At 56.5% G+C, this 24086-nt stretch overlaps 1 protein-coding gene across 5 annotated transcripts; it reads left to right on the plus strand.

The window, feature by feature from the left end:
• The first annotated feature begins 236 nt into the window (after positions 1–236).
• Positions 237–23452, plus strand: SLC29A1 (solute carrier family 29 member 1 (Augustine blood group)). Of its 5 annotated transcripts, none has more exons than XM_061991245.1 (14): positions 249–304; positions 13520–13735; positions 15357–15439; positions 15933–16014; positions 16255–16427; positions 16650–16789; positions 16998–17132; positions 17307–17404; positions 17793–17883; positions 17985–18076; positions 18221–18329; positions 19842–19927; positions 21632–21831; positions 22413–23452. In XM_061991245.1, exons 3-14 carry the CDS (start codon positions 15411–15413, stop codon positions 22522–22524), a joined length of 1347 nt encoding a protein of 448 aa, XP_061847229.1. In that variant the 5' UTR covers positions 249–304; positions 13520–13735; positions 15357–15410; the 3' UTR covers positions 22525–23452. The 5 variants fall into 5 exon arrangements, with proteins under 5 accessions (XP_061847228.1, XP_061847229.1, XP_061847227.1 ...); XM_061991243.1 differs by lacking the exon at positions 249–304 and adding an exon at positions 9924–10031; XM_061991244.1 differs by lacking the exon at positions 13520–13735 and having other exon boundaries at positions 237–304.
• Positions 23453–24086: the final 634 nt, after the last annotated feature.

The raw sequence follows: 24086 nt of genomic DNA on the forward strand, positions 1-24086 counted from the left end.
GGTACACTTCACCCTCTGTATAAAACCATAATATAACGTACAGCTCCCTTTGGAGCTACGGTATTTACTAATATATGGGTATGAACGCAGACTCGGAGCTGGGTGCAGCTGAAAGAGGGGCATTATGCAAGCATGGCCCCCGCATTGCTGAAGCAGCCCGGCCCCGGGGGTTTCCCTGCCGGCTTTGGGGGCGTGGGGATGCGGAGAGGCGCGGCAAGTGGGGGGAGCCAGGGGCGGGCAAAAGCCGGAGGGAGGGCTGGGATCAGGATCTTGTGAGAGGCGCGGCGGGAAGAACGCGGCGCAGGTGGGTTCAGCCGTGGGGTGGGTGCTGCTGCTGCTCTTTCTCTGCGCCTGTTCCCCCTTCTCTCCCTCGGTGAGGTGGGGGGTGTCCTGCCGTCTCCCCCCACGCGGGAACCGCGTGGCGCCGAAGGCGGCAAAAAGAGGAGGAGGAGTTTGCGAAGAGCGGGGAAGGAGGCGATGGTTTCCTATACGCATCGGGGACAGAGAGCGCTGGAGCCGGCAAGGAGCGTGGGGAGGGAACGAAGGGGGCGGCGAGCGGTGGCACCACCGTACTTAGGGTATTGGCTCAAAGTCGCTGATCTTGCAACCTCTCCCCCGCCCAAAGGCTCCCACCTACTGAGGCTCCTAGAAGCGTTTCAAAGCTGCCGGGTACGTGGGGAACCCACGCATCCACCAGCTTTGAAACGCTTCTAGGAGCCTCGGTGGGAGCCGGGGAGTGGGGTTGCAAGCTCCGGATCCGGCAGCGGAGGAGGGAAGGGGTGGTGGTGATGCATAGATGCTGCCTTTTGAGGTGGGGTGTTTTTATGCTCTGTCTCACACGCAACTCCAAATCCCCTTTTGAAGTTAACTGCCGGGGTTGGGGAACAGGGAGGGGAAAGCGTATGTTTTTTGCGGGGGGAATGCGGAGCAGAGCAGTCAGCGTGTGGTTTTGGGGGGGGCATGCAAAGCGCAGCAATGCTCTCATGCAGGACTTCAGCGAGTGGTTTGTGTGGCACTCGTTCAGCTGCAAGGATGTGCATCTCTCTGCTCTGTGTGTGTGTTTGCTTGTGCATGACAGTGCAGCCGGGCACGCGTTGCAAGGACTGTCTGGAAGGCGCATGAGCTGAGCACCATGTGCTGCTGAGGAAGCAGTGGGGCAGAGGCCTCTCTTGGCTGGCAGCAAAGGTGCTGGGTCGGGGTTGCTTCAGGTCCTGCTCCAGGAAAAAATGCTCCCACTTGCCTGTGGGATGCTGTGGAAGATTTCAATAAGTGTTCCTTTTTCTGTTCCTGAACAACCCAGCTGTGTAACTGGCCAAAGTGGTTGAGGCAGGAGCGCCAAGAGCTGCTGTGGAGCCCTTTTGTGCTGTCCTTCCCACCCCTGTAAAATCTGAGCCTCTAGTTAAATCTGAGACTTGTGCCCATGCTAGGTGCTAAGGCTGCCAGACCAACACAGTCCCTGCCTGTGCTCAGTAGCGCTCCCACCCGCCTCTTGGGAATGGGCTGCGGATCTGTGGGCTGCGTGGGAAGGCAGCAGCAGCCAAGCCCTGGGGCTGTGGGATCCAAGACAAGTGAGCATGTATCCTTGAGCCCAGCACATTCCCTAGGGCTAGGGGCTGCAGGAGGAATTTGTGCAGCTGTTGGCCACAGCTGGATGCGCTTCCCGGCTACTCTGAAGCAGGAAGCTGCCCGATGGCCCCTCAGTTGCCTGTTGTGAGCTGACACAATTGAGGGACTTCTGTGAAAGCCGCCACGGGAAATCCCACTCCCCTCCTGTCCCGCATCCCGGTTTGGCAGCATCGTTTCCGCTCGCCAGCCCCTGCGAGCGGCTAGGCAGCCCCAGGCTCTCTCGAGCATGCCTTCCCTACAGAGCCCTCTCAGATGGGACTAGCCATGGACACTATTCTTTGGGGCTCCCTGGTTGTCCCAGGGAGCCTCATGGCTCCTGCCACTCCCTTTTGCTCCTGGAAAAGATAGGTAGACTTGCTCTTGGCTCACTGAGGTCTTCACAGAGCAGGGGTGCCTTCTGTACGACATCAAAGGCAGTAATGTGGGCCCCAGAAGATGGTTTGCAGAGTGGCCATTTTCCCCCCAGCTAGCACACATGAGAGGTGAAGGCCTACACTGTACCAGGTGCCTGGAGTGAAGAGCAGAGGGAAATTCACTCCTATCTGAACCAGTAAACATAGTGTCAGCACATGGGGCAATGTGGCACCTCCATCCTCCCTGAGCTTCGTCATTAACTACTGGCATCATTCCCCATCATGGCATCCCCACTCTCATTATTTTGGGCTGGGAGGTATTAATGAGCCTCGTCCTCTTTGAAGATGAGCCATGGGCTTTGTTGCCCTGCCCTGCCCTTTTGCCCTTCTTGTTGTGGGCTGGGGGTAAGCCAGGGCACAGAGGACAAGGCACCCGTTCACTCGCTCCTGTGCTGCACCTTCCTCACTCTGCCTGGCTCCGCTCCCAGCTCTGTTGGCAGACACGGGGCTGGGCACCAGCGGGCCAGAGGCAGCCCAGGAGCACCTGCCTGCCCTGTCCAGAGGGGAAGGTGCCAGGCGGGGGCTTTGGGAAGCCAACAAGCAGCCTCTGGCACTCTAGAGAAAGCGGTTAGATGGATGTGGATCTCGGTTGTTTTTGTCTGGTGTAACGTCCAGGTCCCTGGCAAGTGTTAAGGAAGCTGCAACACCCTCTCTTATCAGCAGTGAACTGTTTGCTTGCGGTCCTTGTCAGCTTGGTTCCAACCCCACAGTGCAAACTCTGCTCACCTCCCTCTGCCTTCCTGAGCTCCCCCAGCACCTAGCTCTAACTGGGGCTGCAGAACTGTGAGCTTTTGGGGTCACATCTCCGTGCTAAGTCAGTGCTCAAATCACTATGCAGAGTGAGCTAATGGGCATTTGCAGATGGGCAGGAGTCAGGGGTTTGGCAGCCACAAAGCTATTAGTTGCCTTTGTCATTTCATCAGATCCTAAGTGCTTTCTAAGTTAACACTGTGCAAGACATGGGTTGGAGAAAGAAGCATGCAAAGTAAGGGGAGATGTTGTAGGCTGGGTTACATCAGGATGTGGGACCTGGAGAGACCGTACTGCCCTCAGCTGAGGTTGTAGTGCAAAGACTGCACCTCATGTCCCATTCCAGACCCCCAGACCTGGTCAGGCAATTGGCTGTATTAGGGCTCTGCATTCCCCGCATGGGAGAGAAGCCATGGTGCTGCGTGAGGAACATCTGCCAGAGTTGTCGCTGCTACAGGACAAGGGAAGATGTTGCACAGGGATAGTGATAGCCCTTTTATAACTTCATTGCTGATGCTGGTGGTGTGGCATTTTGGTCCTGCTCTGGCTTGGATCAATCCTTGAGAAAAAGGAGGCCCAAAGCACTGAGTATGCGTGGCTGCCATGCACTGTCTGTGACGCAAACCGGTGAGCCTGATGTTCTGGGTTCAATGCTTGAGGCTCTCTGTCAGCCTCTGAGTTAAGCTGTGGGTTAGCACAGTCAGGCTTTGTCTCCAAACCAGCTTTTTTTTTTGGAGGCCAAAGGGGAGCAGGAGACCTATTGCCTGCTTGCCAGCTCATGCAGAAGAAGCCAGCAGGAAATCAGGCAGATTTCCTCGGAGCCTCTCGCATTCTTCCCACCACAGCACTGCCAGTGGGATCTGCTTTAGTTCACTTCCTTTAGGACGTGTCTGATGGGAAGGCACCTCACTGTGAAATTTCCATCTGGAAATTCCTGGAGTGAGTCGTCCAGGAGGCTGCAAGCACGGGAGGAGGCAGGCAGGGACTGGAGGGGCAGATGGGCAAGTCTGGGAGGGATATGGCTGAGTGAGGAGCAGTGGTGGGATTGGAGGGGCATGCAGTCAGTCTTCTATCCAGCAAGCAGCCCGCTCCGGTCACGTACCAAGGTTGAGTCATGGCTGTGGGACTGGGTCTCCTCCCAGACTCCTGCCATCAGCCTCACTGTGCCGAGGGCAGGCCATCAACCTGAATGCACACCAGCATTCTCCTGCAGAGCTGCTGGGGAGAGGAGTGGCCTGCTGGGCCACCCTGCTTGGCTTCTCCTGCCGCTGCCTGTGTTGTGTCTCTGAGCGCAGTCCTTGATGCTGCCTGGTTCATCAGGCCTGGCACAGCCAGCTTCCTGGTGCCACGCGGGCACAGGGATGCAGTTCCCATCTGCAGCTGAGGACAGATGGTGAGGGCTTTGGTGCAGGTAGCCACATTTGAGTTTTACATCAGGTTTGCTTCTGAGAAGCCCTCGTGAGAGCAGCTCCCTCCTTTTAGGCTTGGGGATTACCCCTGGAGAACAGCTCACGGAGGCAGGAGGGACTGGTAGCACAGCTCCCTTCTTGATCCTGGCCAGGGACTCAGGGCTGAAGGAGCTGCCTGCCCTGCCTTCCACAGGCCTTGTCTTTTCCTGGCCCCTGGACTAAATTGGAGGCAATTCCATCTTTTTGCCTAGGATGTCCTCCCTTGGTGCTGTGCACCTGGTGGTATTTGCTCCTGTTAGAACCTCTGCTCCCTCAGGGAGCCTGGTGCTGCGGGGTTCATGTGGGGAGTGTGATGCTTTCAGCACATGTTTGTAGGTGTTGGGCTGTGGCTGAGGCAGGCAGGACTGCATCATGTTCCTGCTAGAGCGGGAGCTTTATCCATTAACCGCAGGAGGAGGCAACGAAACCGAGCTATTAAGCACCAATCCACCCTCCCCTGCAGCTTTGCCTTCCCGTCTTCACACCTACTCCTCAAGGCAGTGCAGGGTTGATGTGACCGCCTGGTGAACCACACCAGGGAAGCCATGTGCCAGCGTGTGCCTGGACAGGGCTGTTACCCTGAGGGTTCTGGGCACGGGGTGCCTGGGTGATGCAGGACAGGAGTCATGCCTCATGGGGGACTGAGGGAGCTGTTTCAGGACCCCACACTCTCCCTGTCTGGGCCTCCTAGCTGGGGTTGCTCCAGAAGAGGAGATTCCAACCAGAAATGAAACCCAACAGCAGTAAAAAGTCTGGGCACTGACAAACAAACACAAGTTGCCCACCACCAGCTGCGCCTCCCTTTGTTCCCTCAGGACTGTGAAGGGGGTGTGGTGTGCCAGGAAGCGATTGCTTCAGCAGGGCTCACTCAGCTCCCTATCGCCCAGCATCGCTGTGGGAGCGCATTGACATCCCAGCGTGCCCAGGCATTCGGGCAAGCTCCAGCAGGACCCCATGCCAAGTGACCAGCCCACTCTGACAGAGGCTACGGTACTTTGGGTTTTCCAGCGGGGAGTCTCAGAGCTGCCCTTGTCTGCTCTGCTCCCCAAATTAACGTGGAGGAGACTGGGATGCCGGCAGAGCCTGCAAACCAACACCAGCCTCTCCAAAGCAGCGTTTCAGCGGGAGTAGAGCATGAGGAGGCTTTCAGCGGGGACTATCTGTGCCCACCTGAGGCCTCACCCAGGATGCTCACAGCCCCAAGCAGCCAGGAACCCAGTGGCTGTGGCACACCCTACGTTGGCTGGTTGCGTGGCTGTGGCAGCATCTGCAGGTTGGGATTGGGAAGGGACGTGACTTGCTCTTTCCTGACTTGCAGCCAGACTTATTATTGTCAATCATGAGGGGAAGTCTGTTTTGCTGAGGTTTGGGCAGACGTGGGGGTGAGCTCCCCACCTCCTGTCGGCTCTCCCTGTCTGATCCTACTCACATAAAGGTTTTCCTGTTTGCCATGGGTTAGCTGACGCCAGTTCTGGGAGCGGGAGCTTTGGCCTTTGACTTATTCCCTCCAAAGGCGCCTTGCCCTGGCTCCATATGTGAGACCTGAGTCCTGTCAGGGTGTTTGAGGAAGCAGAGCTGTTCAGCGAGGAGAGGTTCCAGAGATGTGTTTCTACCCTGGATGCTTACTCCAAGTCCTTGCTCCACACTGCCGATGGCTTGCTGCCACCTTGGCTTTCCAGTGCTCCGTGCGCTGCCCATGTGGCTCCTCTTGGAGCAGCCTCAGAGCGGGGACACGGCAAGTCCGGCTTTCAGCAGGCAGCATCTTCCCCTCAGCCCATTTTAAAGTTAGCTGGGAAACGTGCAGGCGTGTGCAGCTGCTGGAGTTCTCCCAGCCCCTAGGATGTGCAGGGATGGCTTTGCCCCACTGCTCAAAGATGGCTGCAACTGTGGAAGTGACTGGCTTTGGGCATATGAGGAGAGTGGACCCAAGCAGGGCGTCCATCCCTTCTCCCTCCTTTTCTTTCTGGTAGTGGTGGAGTGCTCCTTGGCTGGGATAGAAGAAGTGTGGGGGTAAGAGATTGGCAGATGTGCCCTGTCTTCTGGAGCAGAGCTGCTGTACCCCCATCCATTGTGCATTTAGCAGCTGCAGGTGGGTTAGGGTTTGTGAGACGCTGCAGCTGCCAGGGCAGCAAGCGGGATGCTGGAAGGACAGGTGGCTGGCAAAGGGACCATGGTAGGTGCCAAAATGTGCTTGCCATCCCCCTTCCCAGCAGGGCTGCAGACGTTTCATGCCAGAAGCAGCCCCTGTTCCTGTGCTGGCCTACCAGCAAGAGGCCACTGGGACCTGCGGGCACCCAAAATAGCCCTTGTATTTCTGGCACAGCTGCCATGTGTAGGACAGGGATAACCTTGCCCTGCCGTGGGCCTGCCAGTGGTTGGCCCCTGTGCATGTGTCTCAGCTTCTGCCAGGAGGCTGCTGGTCAGCAGGGAGGAATTGCCCCTCCAGATCTGGGGAGATGGGGAACTGGTGATGCCAGGGGAAGATTGTATCATTCTGGATCTGGTTTCACTCCTCCACCTCCCTTTATATTGGAAACAGCTGTGCAGCTTGGACCAGCCTCCAAAAAACTGCTGAGTAGGGGCAAAATGAGCACTACCCTGTGCCAGCCTTGGCAGGGCTGGCAGCCTGCTGCAGCCCTTCTGTCAAGTCCTCTGGGTGCAGAGGTAAGGCTTGCTCCATCCAGCCCCGGGGATGCTTGGGGGGTTTGGGTGAGGGGGGCAGTGTGGCCCAGGGGCAGAATGGGAGCTGGGGGTCCTGCCTGCTACCAGCCCTGTGTGTTTGCCGCCATCACTGGCTCCATACTAGAAGGAGCTAGAGCTCTGGACAGAGTTTCTGTGTCCTGAGAGGTGAAAGTGCCCTGGGGTGAAGGAGGTGGCAGAGGGATGCTGTGAGGGAAGGTGCTCCCACTTCTGGCTGACTGACTGACAGCTTTTCCTGCACTTTCCTGTTTTGGGAATGAATGAGCAAGCCCTGGTCTTGGGCTCTCCTGAGGGAAAAGGGACACCATACTCTGCAGAGTAGCATTAGGGGTGGGGGAGCATATTTGGACCTGAGCTGAGCCCTCCAAGCCTCCTCTATTGGGAACTCTGTGCATAGAGGGGGCTCCATACAGAGCTTGGGCAAGGATTTAGAAGGGCTTTTCAACTTTCCATTGGTTTCATGCACCCCTCTGTCTTGCCCATCGCTACAGGGCTGTTTTGAGGACCTTCTGGCTGCCAAGTAAGCTGTCCCCAACCTTCTCTCCCAGCCCCTTGCTGGAGGCTACTCCATACTTAGCTCCCTTGTGTCGTTCTTGGCCTGACTCCTTCCTTGATCTGCCAGCTCTGAGCTCAGTATTGGGGCCAGGAACATGAAGCAATGAAGGAAGAATCCTCTTCACTCTCCATCCCAGCACTCTGGAGGCCACCAATAGCCAGTGGCCTCCTGCATTCCTATTCTTTCCCTCTGGTACTGCTCCCTGAGCAGCGACCTCAATGTAGCCATTTGTTGCTGGTAGATATGGCCCTTCCAAGCCCAGGAGAAGGCTAGGTATGGAAAAACTTATCTTACTCCTCTTTTGTTCCACCTCTGGGACCGTGTTCCCTGGGTTTCTTCCCATATATTCATCAAGTTCTTATCTTCAGACTATGTCTGACCATAAGCTGTTTTGTTCTTGTCCCGTCTTGCTGTGCGTGATTCCTCTTCACAGATCTCAATTTTGCTCCTTTCAGCTACAGTCATGAGGAGGAAACGGGGCCACAGTCTGCTAGGCTCAGCCTATCCCTCCAATGTGCTGTTGCCCACTGCCCAAGGTGCAGCTGACCGAGATACCATCAGTACAGACAGGGATTCCTCTGGAGCAAGCCTGAGCCTGACTCTGGGTGAGGGGGAAGCTGCTAAAGCAGAAGAGATGCATCTGGTGGCCATAACCCAGGAGGTCTTACCTAAGCACTGCCCCAACTTAATAGGGAGTGTCCCTCTTCCCACACAACTGGGTGGAAATGAAGATTGTTACCTGCCTATGGGAGAACTGGGCAGGCAGGAGCCAGCACCGTGGCATGGCTGGGGCTGCCTCTGTTCTCCATGCATGCCTCTTCTGATAACATGGTGGTCTCTGCCACCACTGCAGCAAGCCCCAAGCTTCTGCAAGCAAGGAGGACCCATTGCCAAGTTGGAACTGCCTCAGGCTGCTCCCTGTGCTCCCAGCTGAGTTTTACATTAGTGCTGTCCGGTTGTTCTCCCCAGGGCTCCTGTAGGGCTTTTCCCCATTGGGAAGCGGAAATGTGGCTTCCTTCCATTGTGTCTTTTCCTGTCATGGCCCACAGGCCAGCCCGGGGGCAGCACCCCTGTCCACAGCATCCTCACCACCCCTGGCCATAGTCATGATGAAGGTCTGGGGCAAAGGATGCCCAGGCTCTCCCTGAACCCACAGCCAGGCGGTGTGAGCATCTCTGCCTGCCTGTAGTGGGTCATTCCCCCACCTCTCCCCAACTCCAGGGAGCCTCTCGAGGTGCTGAAAGCTGCCTGGTGACACCCTCTGAGGTGGTTTCTGCCTGGTTTTGGAGGTTTCTGCAGTTACATTGAGTGGAGCCCTGGGCAAATCCCACCCTCCACCTTTGGGAGCAAGGGTCTTTATTTTTCTAAATTTCAAAAAAATGGAGCCTGAGCCCAGCCCTGGAAAAAGGTGCCTCCTCCTCCAGCCTGACAAGAAGTCACAGGGTTGTTGTGACTTGGAGATGTTCTGTTCGCCTGGGAACAGCAGCCTAAGTGGGTACCATCAGGGAAACCAGCTCCCCAGAAGAGCCCTTATGAATCATGTCTCTGCAAAAGTGGCTTATCTCTCCCCTTCTGACACATCCTCAGAAGAGCTGACGTCTCCTCTTAGCTCCTGCCTGCCCCAGCACCATATCTCCTCCTGCGCTCCCAAACACTGGCCTTGGAACAGGCAACTGCTCTGATATTTGTGGGCCTTCTGCCTCTCCCAAAGCTGCGTCGTACGCCCAGTCCCGTGTCCTGAGGTGACCAGGACTAAGGGTCTGGGACCAACCTGCACTTCTAGTAAGCTTCTTGCTGTGACATTAAAATGTCCTTCCTGCAGCGTTTGATGAGATGCTGGGCAGGAGCAGCCATCTCTGCTCCAGGGGGTTGTGTGGGTTCCTGGAGGGATTTTCTCTGCCTGGGGACCAGGTGGCACCTGCTGTGTGCTGATAGAGAGGGGGATGTGTTCATTGTGGGGCTGCTGCTTAGGCCACCTTGTTTTTTGTCCAGCAAATGTCAGGGTTGGAAACACACTCAGCATCCCCCATGAGAAAGAAGGGGGATGCCCATGGCCTTGTGAAACTTGGTGATGGGTCAGAGGAGTCTCACCTGTTTTACAGGTAGTTTTAGGGCTGGCTCTGCCCTGTCAGTACTTACTCCCCTCTCTGTGGTGGGAAGTCCTTGAGGAGTCTTGATGAGCCCTGAGGAATTTGCCTCAGGGCTGGGTTGATTTACCGGCTGGGTGTGAAGGCCCCTGTGGAGCCTCCCCAGGCTCCTTGAACTCTCCAGATAAGAGACTTTGCAGCTGGCTGCTGTTTGCAGTTCAAAACACACCGCAGGGCTGAATGCTCCCCCCACGCCTCCCCAGCTGCCATGAGGCAGCTGAGATAAGGGCCAGCAGCTGGGTGCTGGAAGCAGGGCCGGACAGCCTCCGTAGCTCCTTCTCTGCAGGAAGGTTATGTGGGAGCTGTGAGTGCCATAAGCCTGAAGGTAGACTGGGTCTGGAGCTGCCTCTCCTTTTGCCCGTGGAGGAGTAGAGGGAGCAAGGTGAAGCAGGTCAGAAATGTTGCTTGCCCCGGGACGCTGACTACTACAGGCTGAGGGTGCTGCGTCGGCTGCCTTCCTTGCAGGAGGTTTATTCTGCCTGCCAAGCCCTGGGAATGCAGAGGGGTTTGTCTATGAGCAGCAAGGCAAGGGAGGAGGCAGGAATGCCACCGGCCTGCTCCCCTAGAAAGCTCTCTCCTCAAGAAGCAGACAAGAGCAGTGCTGGGGGGAGCAGATGACACGGTAATCCTGTTTGCAGAGGGGCAGGGCTCAGAAAGGAGAACAAGAAGAATAACAATAGGAAGTGCTATCATCTCTCTGGTGGAAACTGCTCACAAAGGGCACCAGGGGTAGGAAGACTGCTGTAGTCCATTGGAGGGATGGGGGATCAGAGGAAGAAAGGCCATAGCAGAAAAACCATATGAAGACTTTGCTTCTGTTTGCTCTGAAGAGCGTGAGCAATTTCTTCTGCCTTCTTTTGGGACGCTCCTTGGAGAAAACACAGAGGAAAGGAAAGCTAAAGAGCAACAAGTTGTTAGGGCAAGGCGATGTTCACCAGGAGGAAAGGGAGGGTGAACCCACTGGCTGTCACGTGTGGCCTAGAGTCATTCATTCACAACTGCCCTGGGCCCCCGGGGACTGGGAGGGGGGGAAAGATGTGACGTTCATTTCCAAGAAAAGCTGGAAGGAACTTCAGAGAAAAACTGACTGGTGAATCTGCTGCATGTCATGGGGGTGTGTGTGTGCATAGGGATGCAGTCTATGGGCAGGTGGGGAGTCTCCTGCCCGGGGGCCCCTGAGCTGGGGCACTGTTTCACTTTTCCCAAGAAAACATTGAATCAGGGCTTTCGGCCCAGTTTTTAAAGGAACTGTCTGATCAAGAGGGAAGGTCCTCACATGGCTCCGTAATTGGTACAAAAACAGGAAGGAGAGTGTAGGAGTCAGCGGTCAGTTTTAGCAGTGGAAAAAGATCTCTGTCTTGGGTCCCATGTTTTTTTCAGCGTGTTCATGAGTGACCTGGAAAAGGGAATGAGCAATAAGATGACAGGGCTTGCTGAGACAATTGGATTACTTGGGTTCTGGCACTCAGGTGCCATCTGGGAAGAGCATGGAAGACCATTACAACACCAGGTGGTAAGGCAGATGAAATTCAGTTTAGATAAATATCAAGGGACGGATGAGGGGGGTGTGAAAAGAAACCCAAATCTGCAAACATTACACAATGAGCCGGCCAGCTCAGCTTAGGGCAAGCAAGGCAGTAAGGCTTAGGGCTGTTTTGGATAGCTTGGTGAGTATAAAAACACATAGAATCATCTTGCTGAGTGACAAAGCAAAAACAAAGCAGGAAAGTCTTGTACTGCTCTTCATATTGGTGTTTCATCCCCTTGCAGTCCCTGTATGCCACCAGCCCCAAGGTCTCTGGAAGGGTTGAAGGGAGCTGTGGAAGATTGGGAGGAAAGCGACCAAAGGCTTGGAGCTGTGCCTGGATGACTAAGTGAGCTAGAATTTATCTGTTTGGAAAATGCTCTGTTGGGTGGCTATAATCCAGGCCTATAAAGCCGTGGCTGGCATGGAGAAGACACTCCAATGTTCATCCACCCTTTGATGGTGAGGGAGCCTAGCCGAGGCAGTGTATGTGTGGAGAGATGCTGCCTTCACTTAGAGTCTCCCGAGTTAGAGAAGAAGTGGGGATTTCAGGGTAGTGAAACCTGCTGTGGGCTACAAAACACGAGCAGTGTGTCTATTGCAACTCAGAGGCTGGAAGAGCAGAGGGGAGTTAATCATACCTTTTCTTGGTATCTGCTTTTGCCCTCTCACGGAGACAAGCTTTTGAGCCTAGTCTGGCTTTTGAGCCTAGTCTGGCCTCTGATTTGAACCAGGGCACTTACCCTTACTGTGGGAGGGCTTGTGTTCCAGCACCACAGTAATGGTGCACAATTGCACACTCATACTTCTTGTGAAATGCAAGCACGTGTCCTTGCAGCTGGCAAGGTGGAGGCAGGCAGGGCAGGACGCTGCCCAGGAGGCTGATTCTCCTGACCCCAGCACAAAGTAGGTGGACCCAGGAGCAGCCTAGTTAGAGTTCAGGTATGCACATGAAATCTCATGAAACAGACAAGTCTCAGAGCATTTCACATCCTCCAGTTGAGTCACGGCCACCAGAGTTTCATGTGACTAGCATACCCATGCTGGGCTTGTTGCCTGCCCACAGGTAAACCTTGATGGGCCCTCAGATCAGCCTTCCTGCTGGAAGGGCTCTGGTGTCACCCAAGGTGTAGGGTATGGAGTGAAGCCCTAGAAGGCCACCTGGCTTGCCTGTGCTTGGAGAAAGTGCCAATTTTATCCCTGCAAAGCGATCCCCTACATGTGGTGGCAGAAGAACATGGGGTGCTCGCCACTGGGCCTACTGGCAGCCCCTTTTCTAGGGACCCTGAGGATGGTGCAATGCTTGGTGTGGCGTGAAGGGCTTTTCTTTAATGAGCTGATGTTTCTGGATGTAAACCCACAGCAGGCCTTCTCAGTGCAGTGAAATTGCTCTTTGAGTGGAAAGCCAACCACGTGCTCCGCTTGGCTTTGGTGAAGGCAGGGGAAGCAGGAGAAAAGGTGATGCGTGGGAAGGGAGAGGTAAGGAAAAACTGAAGCTTGGTGACAAATGGCTGCCTGCAGGCACGCCTGTCCTGCAGTGCAAGTTTTTCTGCAGAGGTTAGACAGTTTTGGTCACAGTTCATCCCGAGTCTGCTCCCAGGGCTTGGCTGGCTTGGACTGCCTGTGGTGTGACCTGACACTGCAGGTGGCGCTTAGCATCTGCAAAGGCCTTTGTGCAGCATGAATAGGCAATTAAAATTGACCCATCTCTTGTTTGTACCTGCTCAGAGGTGCTGACCTGTGCTTTAAGCCCACTCAATGTTATCTTGCTCTTTCTGCTTACACATCTGTTTACACCCTGTCTTATTCCCAGGGGATAAGACAGATTGCTCTATGCCTAGGAACAAAATGGATATCCCTACTCCAAGGCCTTCCCCCCCTACCCCAGGAGACTCCTCAGGGAGGTGGTGGGGGCTGCTTCTGAACCAGATCCCCTTCGGTAAGGCTGCGCTGGCCGGCTGGGAGCAGCATTGCCACCTGTTGCTGGTGCTGGTTCTGTGGCCTTGTCTGTTTGTTGTAGAGTTGTTTGTAAGAGCCAGCGGCTGTGTGCATTTCCTGCCGTAATGAGTGCTGACCTGTGCGCACCTTGGCAGGCACTGGCGCTTTGTGGAAAAAATTAGGAGGCACTTAGTGAAGTGAGACAGAAAACAAACAGAGCAGGCAGGAGGCTGCGGCCGGGAGGCTGGGCTCCTGACAGGGATGTGGGTGCTCCCCAGACGGAAGCAGGAGGTGGCCGGGAAAGCAGCGTGGCAGAGCAGCACGCAGCACCCTGGCCTGGCACCCCCCAGCTCCCCTGCCCCCTCCCGGCCACCTCCTCCACAACACCCTTCCCTTCCTCCTTTCCCTGTGTGCAGCCAGTGGGCAGCAGGACCTGGGCCGTGTGCCAGCTTGGTACCTGACACCTCTTCTCCGCGGATGCCACTAGATCCACATGGCCCCAGCCCCCCGTGACTTGAAGCGGGGCCTGACGCACGCCCCCAGGAGCAGGGCGGTGTGGCACGGGATGGGGGGACTGCTCTGCCTTTAAAATACTCTGAATACGTGGCTTTCCCTGGCTCGGTCATCCCCAGGTATGTCTGTGGAGTCTGTCCCTGCCCTGGCTTCTTGCAACACCAGTGTGACCCAGTGTGCAGCTGGGAGTGAGGCCACAGGCTCCACTGGGCAAGAGGCCGCGTGTTGTGTGCTTGCTGAGGAGCTGCTTGAGGAGCTGGGGTTCTGCTGCCTGCCTGGGAGAGGGATTGTTTGCTCAGAGACAAGGAGCGTGCTCGGCGGGAGTTTCTGTGTGTGAGGGGTTGACAGTCGTGCTTGCAGTTCCCCATTAATCCCAGGTCAGGGTTCGGGGTGTCTCCTGCCCACTGAGGCATTGGCAGGCTGCCAAGAGAGGATTTGGGGATGTTTTCTCTGGAAGCAGGAGTCGCTCCCAAAGGCAAGGCAGGAGCTGTCACACTCGGCACTGTGTGAGTGGGAGGGCAGGGGAGCAGCACTGCAGATGGGTCGGGTGTCACGGATTAGTGGGGCACTCCCTCCCATGCACATGTACTTGTCAGTCTGCTCTGGCTTTTCCAAGCAGCCAGCGAGCTTCTCAAATCCTTCTCCACACCCAGCCGGCTGTGTCTCGGCTCCACTGTAGCTGTAGGACCGCACTGGAAGGAACGAAGGCGAGCTGTGCCCGGAACCTCACCGGGCACCTGGGCCGAGGGACGGGCTCTGGTGCCTTTAAGGCGCGGCGGGGGCTGGCGGGGACTACAGCTCCCGGCATGCTGCTGTCAGGCTGCCTCCTCCCACGCCTACCTGGCAGGGTGCAGGCAGGGATGCTGCAGCCGGCAGCGCTGAGGGCGGCGGCGGAGCATGCCCCAGGGGCTCGGTGCCCGCAGCCCCGCGGCAGATGAAGCCCCGGGACAAGTGCCGGAGCACCCCATGCTGCGCCGCCCGGGCTGGAAAAGGACAAGGCAGGCTTGTGGCTGCTCCGAGGCAGCTAATTCCCCCCCCCCCCCCCCATCCGGGAAGAAACGGGGGACCAGGGAGAAAAGGTCTCTTTCTTGAGGGTCCCAGGGCTGCATCTCTCCGGAGAGGGAGGCGGGGGCGGTGGCAGGGGCTGGGCAGGTGGTCACGGGGGAAAGGAGCGGTAGGCGCTGGGGACGGAAGCGTGGCGGGAAGCGCCGTGCCAGGGACGCCCTTGGCTTTCCAAGGTGACCCAGGAAAGTGCTGCGAGAGGCCCAGGGGGGTGGGAAATGGAAATGCGGGGGTTTCATGGTTCTGACTGGACAGACTGCTGAATTAAATCTGTCTTTTGTGCCGCCGTGCCCTGGGCGTTGGAGGGAGGTCGGGGAGGGCAAGGGGGGCAGCGGGGGCGGATACAGCCTGCTGCTCACATGCTTCGCTCACAGCCCCAGGATTGGGGGCAGAGAGCTGCAGGCTCACAAATCCCTTAAGAGCCTGCTGCAGAGCAGCTGGACAGCCTGGGCTTCTCAGGAAAGTACCAACAGAAAAAGTCTGTGTGTCACAGCCACTCAGCTGTAGGACTCTTGAGATGCAGGTTTCCAAAGCTGCTGCACTGTGCTCTTGCCATTTGCTGTGTCTGGCTCCCGGTGGTGCATTCTCCCAGTGGCATGGACAAGGAGTTAAAACCAGCACTACTCCTGCCTGGCCTGCATCCCTCACTCCTCATAAAATCCTCTGTTTGCTTTCCAGGCGGAGAACAGCCACGAGACTTGCTGAGACCTGTGCTGGCTCTTTTCACAGAAGATGACAGCAAGAGACGGGCCCCAAGATAGGTAATGCTGGACTCTGGTGTAGATGTGGGGGCACATCCAGGGTCCTAGGATGTGAGGGAGGACAGGGAGATCCAAAGTCTGAGAGACACTCTCTCCTGCATGTACACTGGGCTGCCGAGCTGTCCCTTCCCTCAGATGCTCTCTGTCAGTTTTTCAGTAGTAAACAGGCTGTAAACAGTCCCAGGTGCTGGGACATGCCTGGGAGCATGACTCCCTCTCAGCTCTGGCAATGGCCGCTGTGTGTCTGGGTGCCATGTGCTGAGGAGCAGCCGTTCTTTCCCCCGCCTTCCTACCCTCTCGGGGAGGGCCTCCCACAGCCCTGCTGCCGTGCCACATCTCCTCCAGCAGCCCAGGCTAGCGGGGGCTGTGGGGTGAGGGCAGGGATGGGGCAATACATTTTGTCCTCCCTCTTCCTCCTGGTGCCTGCTGCTGAAGCGGTGCCTGTCTCCAGCCCTGCCCAGCATCCCACTCCAAACCACTGTCTCCTCCACAGGTACAAGGGTGTCTGGCTGATCTTTTTCATCCTTGGTCTGGGAACGCTGCTGCCATGGAATTTCTTCATGACTGCCAGAGAGGTGAGCTCGTCCCTCCCACTGCTGCTTGTGACACTATTTATCCCCTGTAATGTCTAGGGACCACAGTGTAGGTGTGGCAGCACGGTATAGCGTAGACTCCCCGTGTTTGCACATAGGAGACAGAATCTGGTTGGGACAATTGGTGCTGGGCATGGGGCCAGAGGCGGGACAAGGGTGGCCTGCGTGTGTTGCGGGGAGGCCTCGCAGCACCTCAGTTCCACCAGGCTCCTTCTCTTGCAGTATTTCATCAGCCGCCTCGTGGAACCAGAAGAGATGAGCCACTTCAGGAACCAGACTGGTGAGGCTGCCTCTTCCCCCTCCTACCTGCAGTCCATGTTTGACAACTTCATGACTCTCTGCGCCATGGTGCCCCTCCTCATCTTCACCTGCCTCAACTCCTTCATCCACCAGCGGTGAGCCTTGACCTGTCCTTGCCCCTGCCAATCCCCACAGGGCAGCCCTGGCCCGTCCTCCTGCCCTAGCACTGAGCCAAGCCACAGCTTGTTCAGTCAAGTAAAAAGCAAAATGCCAGTCTCCTGTGTTGGGTTTGGCTGGGATTCCAGTGGGAGAGCTTTGCCTCAGCATTCACAAGCTTTCGTGGGGTGGGTTTTCCTCACTGAGACCCTCTCTTGCAGGATTCCCCAGCAGATCCGCATCTTGGGCAGCCTGGTGGCCATTGGGCTGGTGTTTTTAGTCACTGCCATCATGGTGAAGGTTGCCATGGAGCCTCTTCCCTTCTTCGTCTTTACCATGATCAGCATTGTCTTCATTAACTGTGAGTGAGGCAGGAGGGGGGACGAAAGGGGCAGGGCCCTATGGCTAGGGCTCATCGCTCTGGGAGAAAAGTATGAACTGCACTGCAGGAGAGTCAAGGAGGAGAGTCTCCTGCTGTGCTTCGCAGGGTAGGGGCCTTGGCTGCCCACAGGGGCGCAGCAAATCCTTGCCTTTGGTTCCTCATTTCTGCTCATCTTTCCTCTTCACAGCCTTTGGCGCCATCCTCCAGAGCAGCCTCTTTGGGCTGGCAGGCCTCCTGCCAGCCAGCTACACAGCTCCCATCATGAGCGGGCAGGGCTTGGCAGGCACCTTTGCTGCTTTGGCTATGATCTTCAGTATTGCCAGTGAGTAACCCCTGCTCTCTGGGTGACTGGGTTTTCCCAGAGCACTGCTGTTGACAGGATATGCAAGGATCGTGCTGTAGGGCCGGGTGGGAGATGGCAGCAGGGTCTCGCTCCTCTCAGCCGTCATCAACTTCTTCCTTTTTTCCCCCCTGTCCTCTCTTCGTGTGCTCCTAGTTGGCGCCCAGAAGCCCGAGAGCTACATCGGTTACTTCACCACGGCCTGTGTGGCGATTGGGCTGGCAATCTTCTCCTACATCCTTCTGCCTCGCCTGGTGAGACTTCGTCAGTCTGGTAGGGAAAGGACTGGGGACCTGGTCCCCTTGTGCATCGCAGCACAAGGACCATGGTCCACCAGGAGCCCGGCCTTGGCTCTGACCGGCCTCAACCTCCTGGGGCAGGGCAAGCTCCCCCCCACCCGGTCCCAAGGGAGCTCTCTGAAATACTTCTCACCTCACATGCCCTGATATCCTTGGGATACTGCAGAAACAAGCCCCTGGGCGTGCAGGAAAGCATCATTATCAGACCTAAGTGGAAGGAACACTCTGCCTGTATTGCATTTGCCCATACTGCCCATATCTGCTATTACCACACAGCTGCTGGCAGCCTTCCTTCCTGTCATGTTGGGGAGTGAGTGAGTTCTCAGTGGCTGTCTCTCTGCAGGATTTCTTCCGATACTACTCTATGAAGGACAAGACAGAGTACTGTGTGTACAATGCAGAGCTGGAGACCAAGAGGGACCTGATTAAGAAAGGTGAGAGGATGGAAAAAGAGGAAGAGCTGAGAGGAAGAATGGGATAATTAGATCACAGCTTTCTGGGGTCTGCCATGCCCTACTTGTGTGTCTCCCTGCAGATGAACCCAATGGGATGGAGCAGAATAACCCAAAGATCATCCCTATCCACAACCCTGACGAGAAGCCTTCAGTTGTTGCTATTTTTAAAAAGGTCTGTGAGTTGCCAGCAACCTCTGCCCTGCCCTTCATCGCAGGCGATGGGCATGGATGTGGGAAGGCATAGGGAGAGCAGACCAGCCCTGCAATGGTCTCTTGCCCTGTGTTTGGTACCAGCCTCTTTCTTTCTTCTGCCCAGCTCTGGGTTATGGCTCTATCTGTCTGCCTCGTCTTCACTGTCACCATCGGCGTCTTTCCATCCGTCACTGCCAAGGTGTCCACTGTCCTGGGAGAGGGAAATAAGTGGGGTAAGTGTGGCCAGGGATGGGGCGTGGGAGGAAACTGGGAACAAGGTAAATGGGAAAAAAGAAAATGGGGCTTGAAGCAGTAGGTATGTGTGCTGGGTTGACTCTGGCTGGAAGGCAGGTGCTCATCAAAGCTGCTCTGTCACTCCCCTCATCAGCTGGGCAGGGGAGAGAAAATATAACAAAAAGCTCGTGGGTTGAGATAAGGACAGGGAAATCACTCAGCAGTTACAGGCATGGGCAAAACAGATCCATCTTAGGGACATTTGATTAATTTATTACCAATCAGAACAGAAAAAGGTGATGAGAAATAAAACTCAAATCTTAAAAATGCCTTCCTCCCACCTCTCCTTTCTTCCTGGGCTCAACTTTTCTTCTAAGTTCTCTCTTTCCCTCACAGTGGCACAGGGGGAGGGGGAATGGGGTTTGTGGTCAGTTCACACCATGTCTCTGATGCTTCTTCCTCTTCAGAGGGAGGACTCCTTACACTTACCCTGCTCCAATGTGGGGTCTGTCCCATAGCAGATAGTTCTCCATGAACTTCGCCAATGTGGGTCCCTTCAACAGGCTGCAGTCCTTTAGGAGCAGACTGCTCCAGCGTGGGTTCCCCATGGAATCACAAGTCCTGAAAACAAACATGGTCTGGCATGGGCTTCTCTCTCCCCATGAGTCCACAGGTCCTGCCAGGAACTTGCTCCAGCATGGGCTTCCTATGGGGTCACCATCCCTTTGGGCATCCACCCGCTCCAGTGTGGGGTGCTCCCTGGGCTGCAGGTGGATTTCTGCTCCCCCATGGCCTCCATGGCTGCAGGGGCAGGGCCTCACCATGGGCTGCACCATGGGCTGCCGGGGCACCTTCCCCCATCTCCTTCCTCTTTGACCTTGGTGTCTGCAGGGTTGTTGCTCTTGCATATTCTCACTCCTCTGGCTGCAACTGCACAGGTTTTTTTCCCCTTCTTAAGTACATCACCCCAGACGTGCTGCCACTGTCACTGATGGGCTCAGCCCTGGCCAGCACTGGGTCCAGCTGGGAGCCCAGGGCATTGGTTCCATCAGCTGTAGAGGCAGCTTCCAGAAGCTTCTCACAGAAGCCACTCCTGTAGTCCCCCAGCTACCAAAACCTTGCCACACAAACCCAATACAGTGTGCCTGAAGGGAAGAGGAAACCACTGTGCACGACCACAGAACCACTGAATGGTAGAGGTTGGAAGGGACCTCTAGAGTCGTCCAGTCGAAGCCCCCTGCTAAAGCAGGTCCCCCTAGATCAGGTCACACAGAAACATGTCCAGGCAGGGTTTGAAAATCTCCAGAGAAGGAGACTCCACAGCTTCTCTGGGCAGCCCATTCTAGTGCTCAAATGGTGGTTTGGATGTGGACATCAGCCTGGCTGGGAGATTGTTCCAGCCCTTAGTGAGAAACCAGGAGGACCTAGACCTGAAAGACAGCTTCTGTGCAATTGGTGGGCATGCCTGGTAACACCCTGGGCTACTCAGTGACCTTCTTACCCTTTTGCAGGTCTCTACTTCCTCCCTGTCTCCTGCTTCCTGCTCTTCAATGTCTTTGACTGGATCGGACGGAGTCTCACTGCCCTCTTCACATGGGTAAGAACGGGGCAGGGAATAAATGTTCAGCCAGGCTCCCGTCTCCAGGCCCCTTGGCCACAGCTCTCACTGGTGCCGCTGTCCATGGCTTGGAGCAGGAAGGAGGCACAGAGCTGACTCCTGCCTTGGCTTTAAGTTCTAAGAAGAGATTTATGGGTCAGAGCCGAGAACCACAGTGTTGTCCAGTCTTCCTCCCACCCCTCTTTCAGCATGGCTTGGATGAAGCTGCCTCCTCCATTTCAGCCTCTTTGTAAACAAACCTTCACTCCAGCTATGCAAACAGCTAGACAGGAGGGCGGCAGGGAAAGAGGGTGAAAGACAGGGCAGCCCAAAATAAAACCTCTGGCCTTGGCACAGGACAACAGCTGCTTAAGATCTTAAGATCCTTGTCCTGGGAGCAGGGCAGAGCCATGCCACGTGGGTCACAGAGCTGTCCCCCGCTGTGCCCCCTTGCTCTCCTCTCTCCTGCCTGGCTCAGAGATGCTGGGGCTGAGTGATGGGAGCTGTGTGGGTGAGGAAGGGGGCTGTCCAATCCTGCCCCTTCACCCACCCCATTTCTCCTCAGATTGTTGAGCTGTTTGTTTAGAACAGCTCCTCGGCACTGTGCACAGTGGGGCCTGTCCAGGGCTGGCTTCCTCCATGGCCTGGGGTTGCTGCTCCTCTGGCCATGGCTGCTGGCTGCCCTGGGCCTTGGCCACGAGCCGTGTTGCCTGGTGTCCAGGCCACAGCCTCCATGGGGGGATGACCCAGCAGGAGACGTTTCCAAAACAAGGCTGTATTGGAAAGTCTGACTGCCTGTGGTTTGGGCCTTGTTTCCCTGGCTGGGCCTCGCTTGCTTCTTTTCTCCTCCTCAAGCAGAGGAGGCTGCTGTTCTCGCCAGTTTGCCCACAGACAGAGCAGCTGGTCTAACCTCAGCTTCCCTCCAAGCTCAGGAAGTGTCCCGTGGCCACGACAGCCCAGGGAGCTCCCAGGGCAGCTGTGGGCCTCTCCTGACCCCAGACCAACAAGCTCTGTCATCTGCACCCCTGTCATCTCACCGAGGGGACCCCAGACACAGCTAGTCATGTCTCATACCAGGGGATGCCTCTGTCCCAGCTGCAGGGATGGCACAGGGAGACCCTTCTTTGTTCCAGCCTCACAATGTCCAGAGACTCTTCAAGGAGACTGTAACTCAGTCTATGCCTTTCCCAGCACTGTCTGAAACAGCCCCAGCATAATCCTTTCCCAGAGCTTGCCCCACTTGGCTGGGGGATGGCGTAGGAGGCTGAAGGGCTGGTTTAAAGCCCAGGTTGCAGGCCCTGAGGTGCCAGAGGGGATTTACCTCGGCCAGCCTTGTCCTGCACAGTGGCTCACAGCAGAAGGACATTGCGTGAGTGTGCACAAGTCTCTCCTGCCTGCCTGTTGTTTCCAGCAAGTGCTTAGCAGTCACTCACAAGCCCAGCTCAGTGTTTTGGCTCTAGATCCGCTGGTCTCCAAGTCAGCTGGGATAGGCCTTCCATACCTCATAGGACCTCCTCACTGTGGTAGGTAGTGTTGCTGCAACTTGTTGCAGCACAGAAAGTCTCTCAGCAACTTTGCCATCTCCATGGCTCCTCTGCAGCCAAGGTGCAGTAGGGAGAGCCACAGTATAGCCCCTGCCAGCATGCCATGGGACAGAGGGTGTCCACTTCTCCACTGCTCAATGACCTGTGTTTTTTCTCCCAGCCTGGGAAGGACAGCTGGCTCCTGCCAGTGATGGTGGCTCTCCGTGTCGTCTTTATCCCTCTTTTCATGCTGTGCAACGTGCAACCCCGTAACTACCTGCCTGTTGTGTTCTCTCACGACGCCTGGTACATCATCTTCATGATCTTCTTCTCCATCTCAAATGGCTACTTGGCCAGCCTCTGCATGTGCTTTGGGCCCAAGTGAGTAAGAGCTGGGGGCAGGGGCAGGGTTGGTTACACTCGGCAATGCCAGCCCCAGTGTGACTTCTGGAGTCTGGCTCTGCCCAGCCCTGGCATCTGGAAAAGGCGATGCAAACACAGAGGAGAATCACTACACCACCTCAGGGAAGACAAATCCCAGTGTTGCACCTCCCAGCCTCGTGCCTCCATAGCCTAGAGATGAGGAAGCTGTTGTTTGGGCTCTCATTTCCCCTACCTGCCAGGCTGGGGAAGGGGCTGGATGCACAGGGGTCTGGGAGGGAGTAAAGCATGGCACAGCACCCACTGTGGGGCGGGCGGCCCTGCACGAGGAGCCCTGCTGGGGCTCAGCAGCTGAGCAGCAGTGCATGGTGCAGGACTCAGGGAGGGGTGTCATGCACTTTATCTTGCTTTATGAGCCCATAACATGGAGGCAGGCTCTTGAAGCCAAGGCGGATTTGCTCTTACTGTTGATGTGCTGCAGAGCAGCACAGCTCTGTGGCCTCCTCCCATCTGTCGAACTTGGGGCAGGGCACAGGGCGTACATCCCTGAGGACAAGTCTGACACTCTTTTTCTCCCCTAGGAAAGTGCTTGCCCATGAAGCAGAGACAGCTGGAGCCGTCATGGCCTTTTTCCTGTCGCTGGGCTTGGCCCTAGGAGCTGCTGTCTCCTTTCTGTTCCGAATTCTCATCTAGCAGAGGCACCCAGGGGATGCAGGGACACCGAGAGATGGCTCCGCATCCTCCTCTGAGGCCCTGGATGCCTCAGGGCCGTGGGGAGATAACACCTCATGCCTGCCCCTGCCAAATCACACTGCCACAGCAGACGTTACATCCAGGGACGGTTCCACTCCTGCAGGGCTGGCCTGGCTCCTGCCATGCTCGGCTGTGTGATGCCTTCAGGCCTATGTGCCTTTTCCTTCCCTGTGCTCTGTGTGTGTGTGTTGTGTGTGTGTTGTGTGTGTGTTGTGTGTGTGTGTGTAAGACCCCTGGCAATCTCTCAGAGGTCCAGCTGCCTCCTATGCTGTGTAATTTCCCCAGCTCAAGGCCAAAAGCCATTCTCAGCTTCTTTCTCTGTCAGAGTTGAAGGCTGATATCCAGTGTTATTCCCTCTCTTGTCCTTGTCTCCAAGGCGCCTAGGGACTTGCTCTCCTCTCCTTCCAAGAGTCCTGGAAACATCCCACACAGCTTCTGCTGGTGATACTTGCAAATAGGGAGGAGAATCCCAGCCACCATTGCCATTCCCACTCTGCTGGGCCACGTCCTCCTGCCCAGCAGTGTACTAGGGGCATAGACAGTCATGTCCCACCCACGTAAAGAGCCAAGACCATGGCTATGCTGAATGAGGGGGTCTCCACACTCCACCTTGCCCTCTCTCCTGGCCCTTGTTCCCTACTATTGTGTGATTCTGCCATTGTTTTCTTTCTGGTTGTGACAGGAGGCTTCACAGTGTATAGACTGCCAAGAGGAGAGACAACAACTCCCTTCCCCACTCACTCCTGACTGCCTTCCCTGCCCACCTGTGCTGCAGGGGGAGGACTGACCTCTCCCTTGGCTTTCCCATGCCTCCTCTGTACCCAAGTGTCTGTACAGTTGCCATTTTCTATAAAAAGACTGAAACATCCCTGTCCGTGAGTGTGTGTCTCCATCACCCCAGGGGAGAGGGCTGCTGGGAGCACATCCTGGCCTTCCCTGGGGTCCCATGCAGCCAGCACCAGCCGGAGAAGCACACCGGCATTCCCTCCAAGGGCACAACCAGGGGCTCTCTACGCCTCTCGCTGCCAGCACGGGAAGCCAGTGTTGCTCTCGGGTACCCCCAAGGGACCACCGGCACCTCCGCTATGGAGCCTGGACGCACCCGGGAGCTTTCCCGGTGCCTGGGAACGGCCCGAGTGCCCCCTCCTGCTCCTGGGGGGGAACTACACCACGCTGCCAGCGGGCGCGGGAAAGCCGCAACGCGGAGCCGCGATGCGCACAGTCGCCCTTCCCCGCCCGAACCTGAGGGAATAAAAGGAGCCGCGCTGAGGACAGCGCCCTGACCCCAGCGGAAACCTCTGGAACAGCCGTTGCGCTGGAACAGCCGTTGCGCTGCTTCTCTCCTCCCTACACACAGCAGTGCTCCTCCGCTGCCGGGGGTGAAAAGCAGTCCCTCGCCGGGGCTGGCCGCCGCGCTCGGAGAGCTGCTCTCGGCGGCGAGGGGCGGCGGGGAGTGCCGGGCGGGAGCAGGCCTGGGAGCGGCGTGCGGCCGAGAGCTGAGC

Source organism: Colius striatus, chromosome 2 (assembly GCF_028858725.1).
Source record: "Colius striatus isolate bColStr4 chromosome 2, bColStr4.1.hap1, whole genome shotgun sequence".
Lineage (NCBI taxonomy): Eukaryota > Metazoa > Chordata > Aves > Coliiformes > Coliidae > Colius > Colius striatus.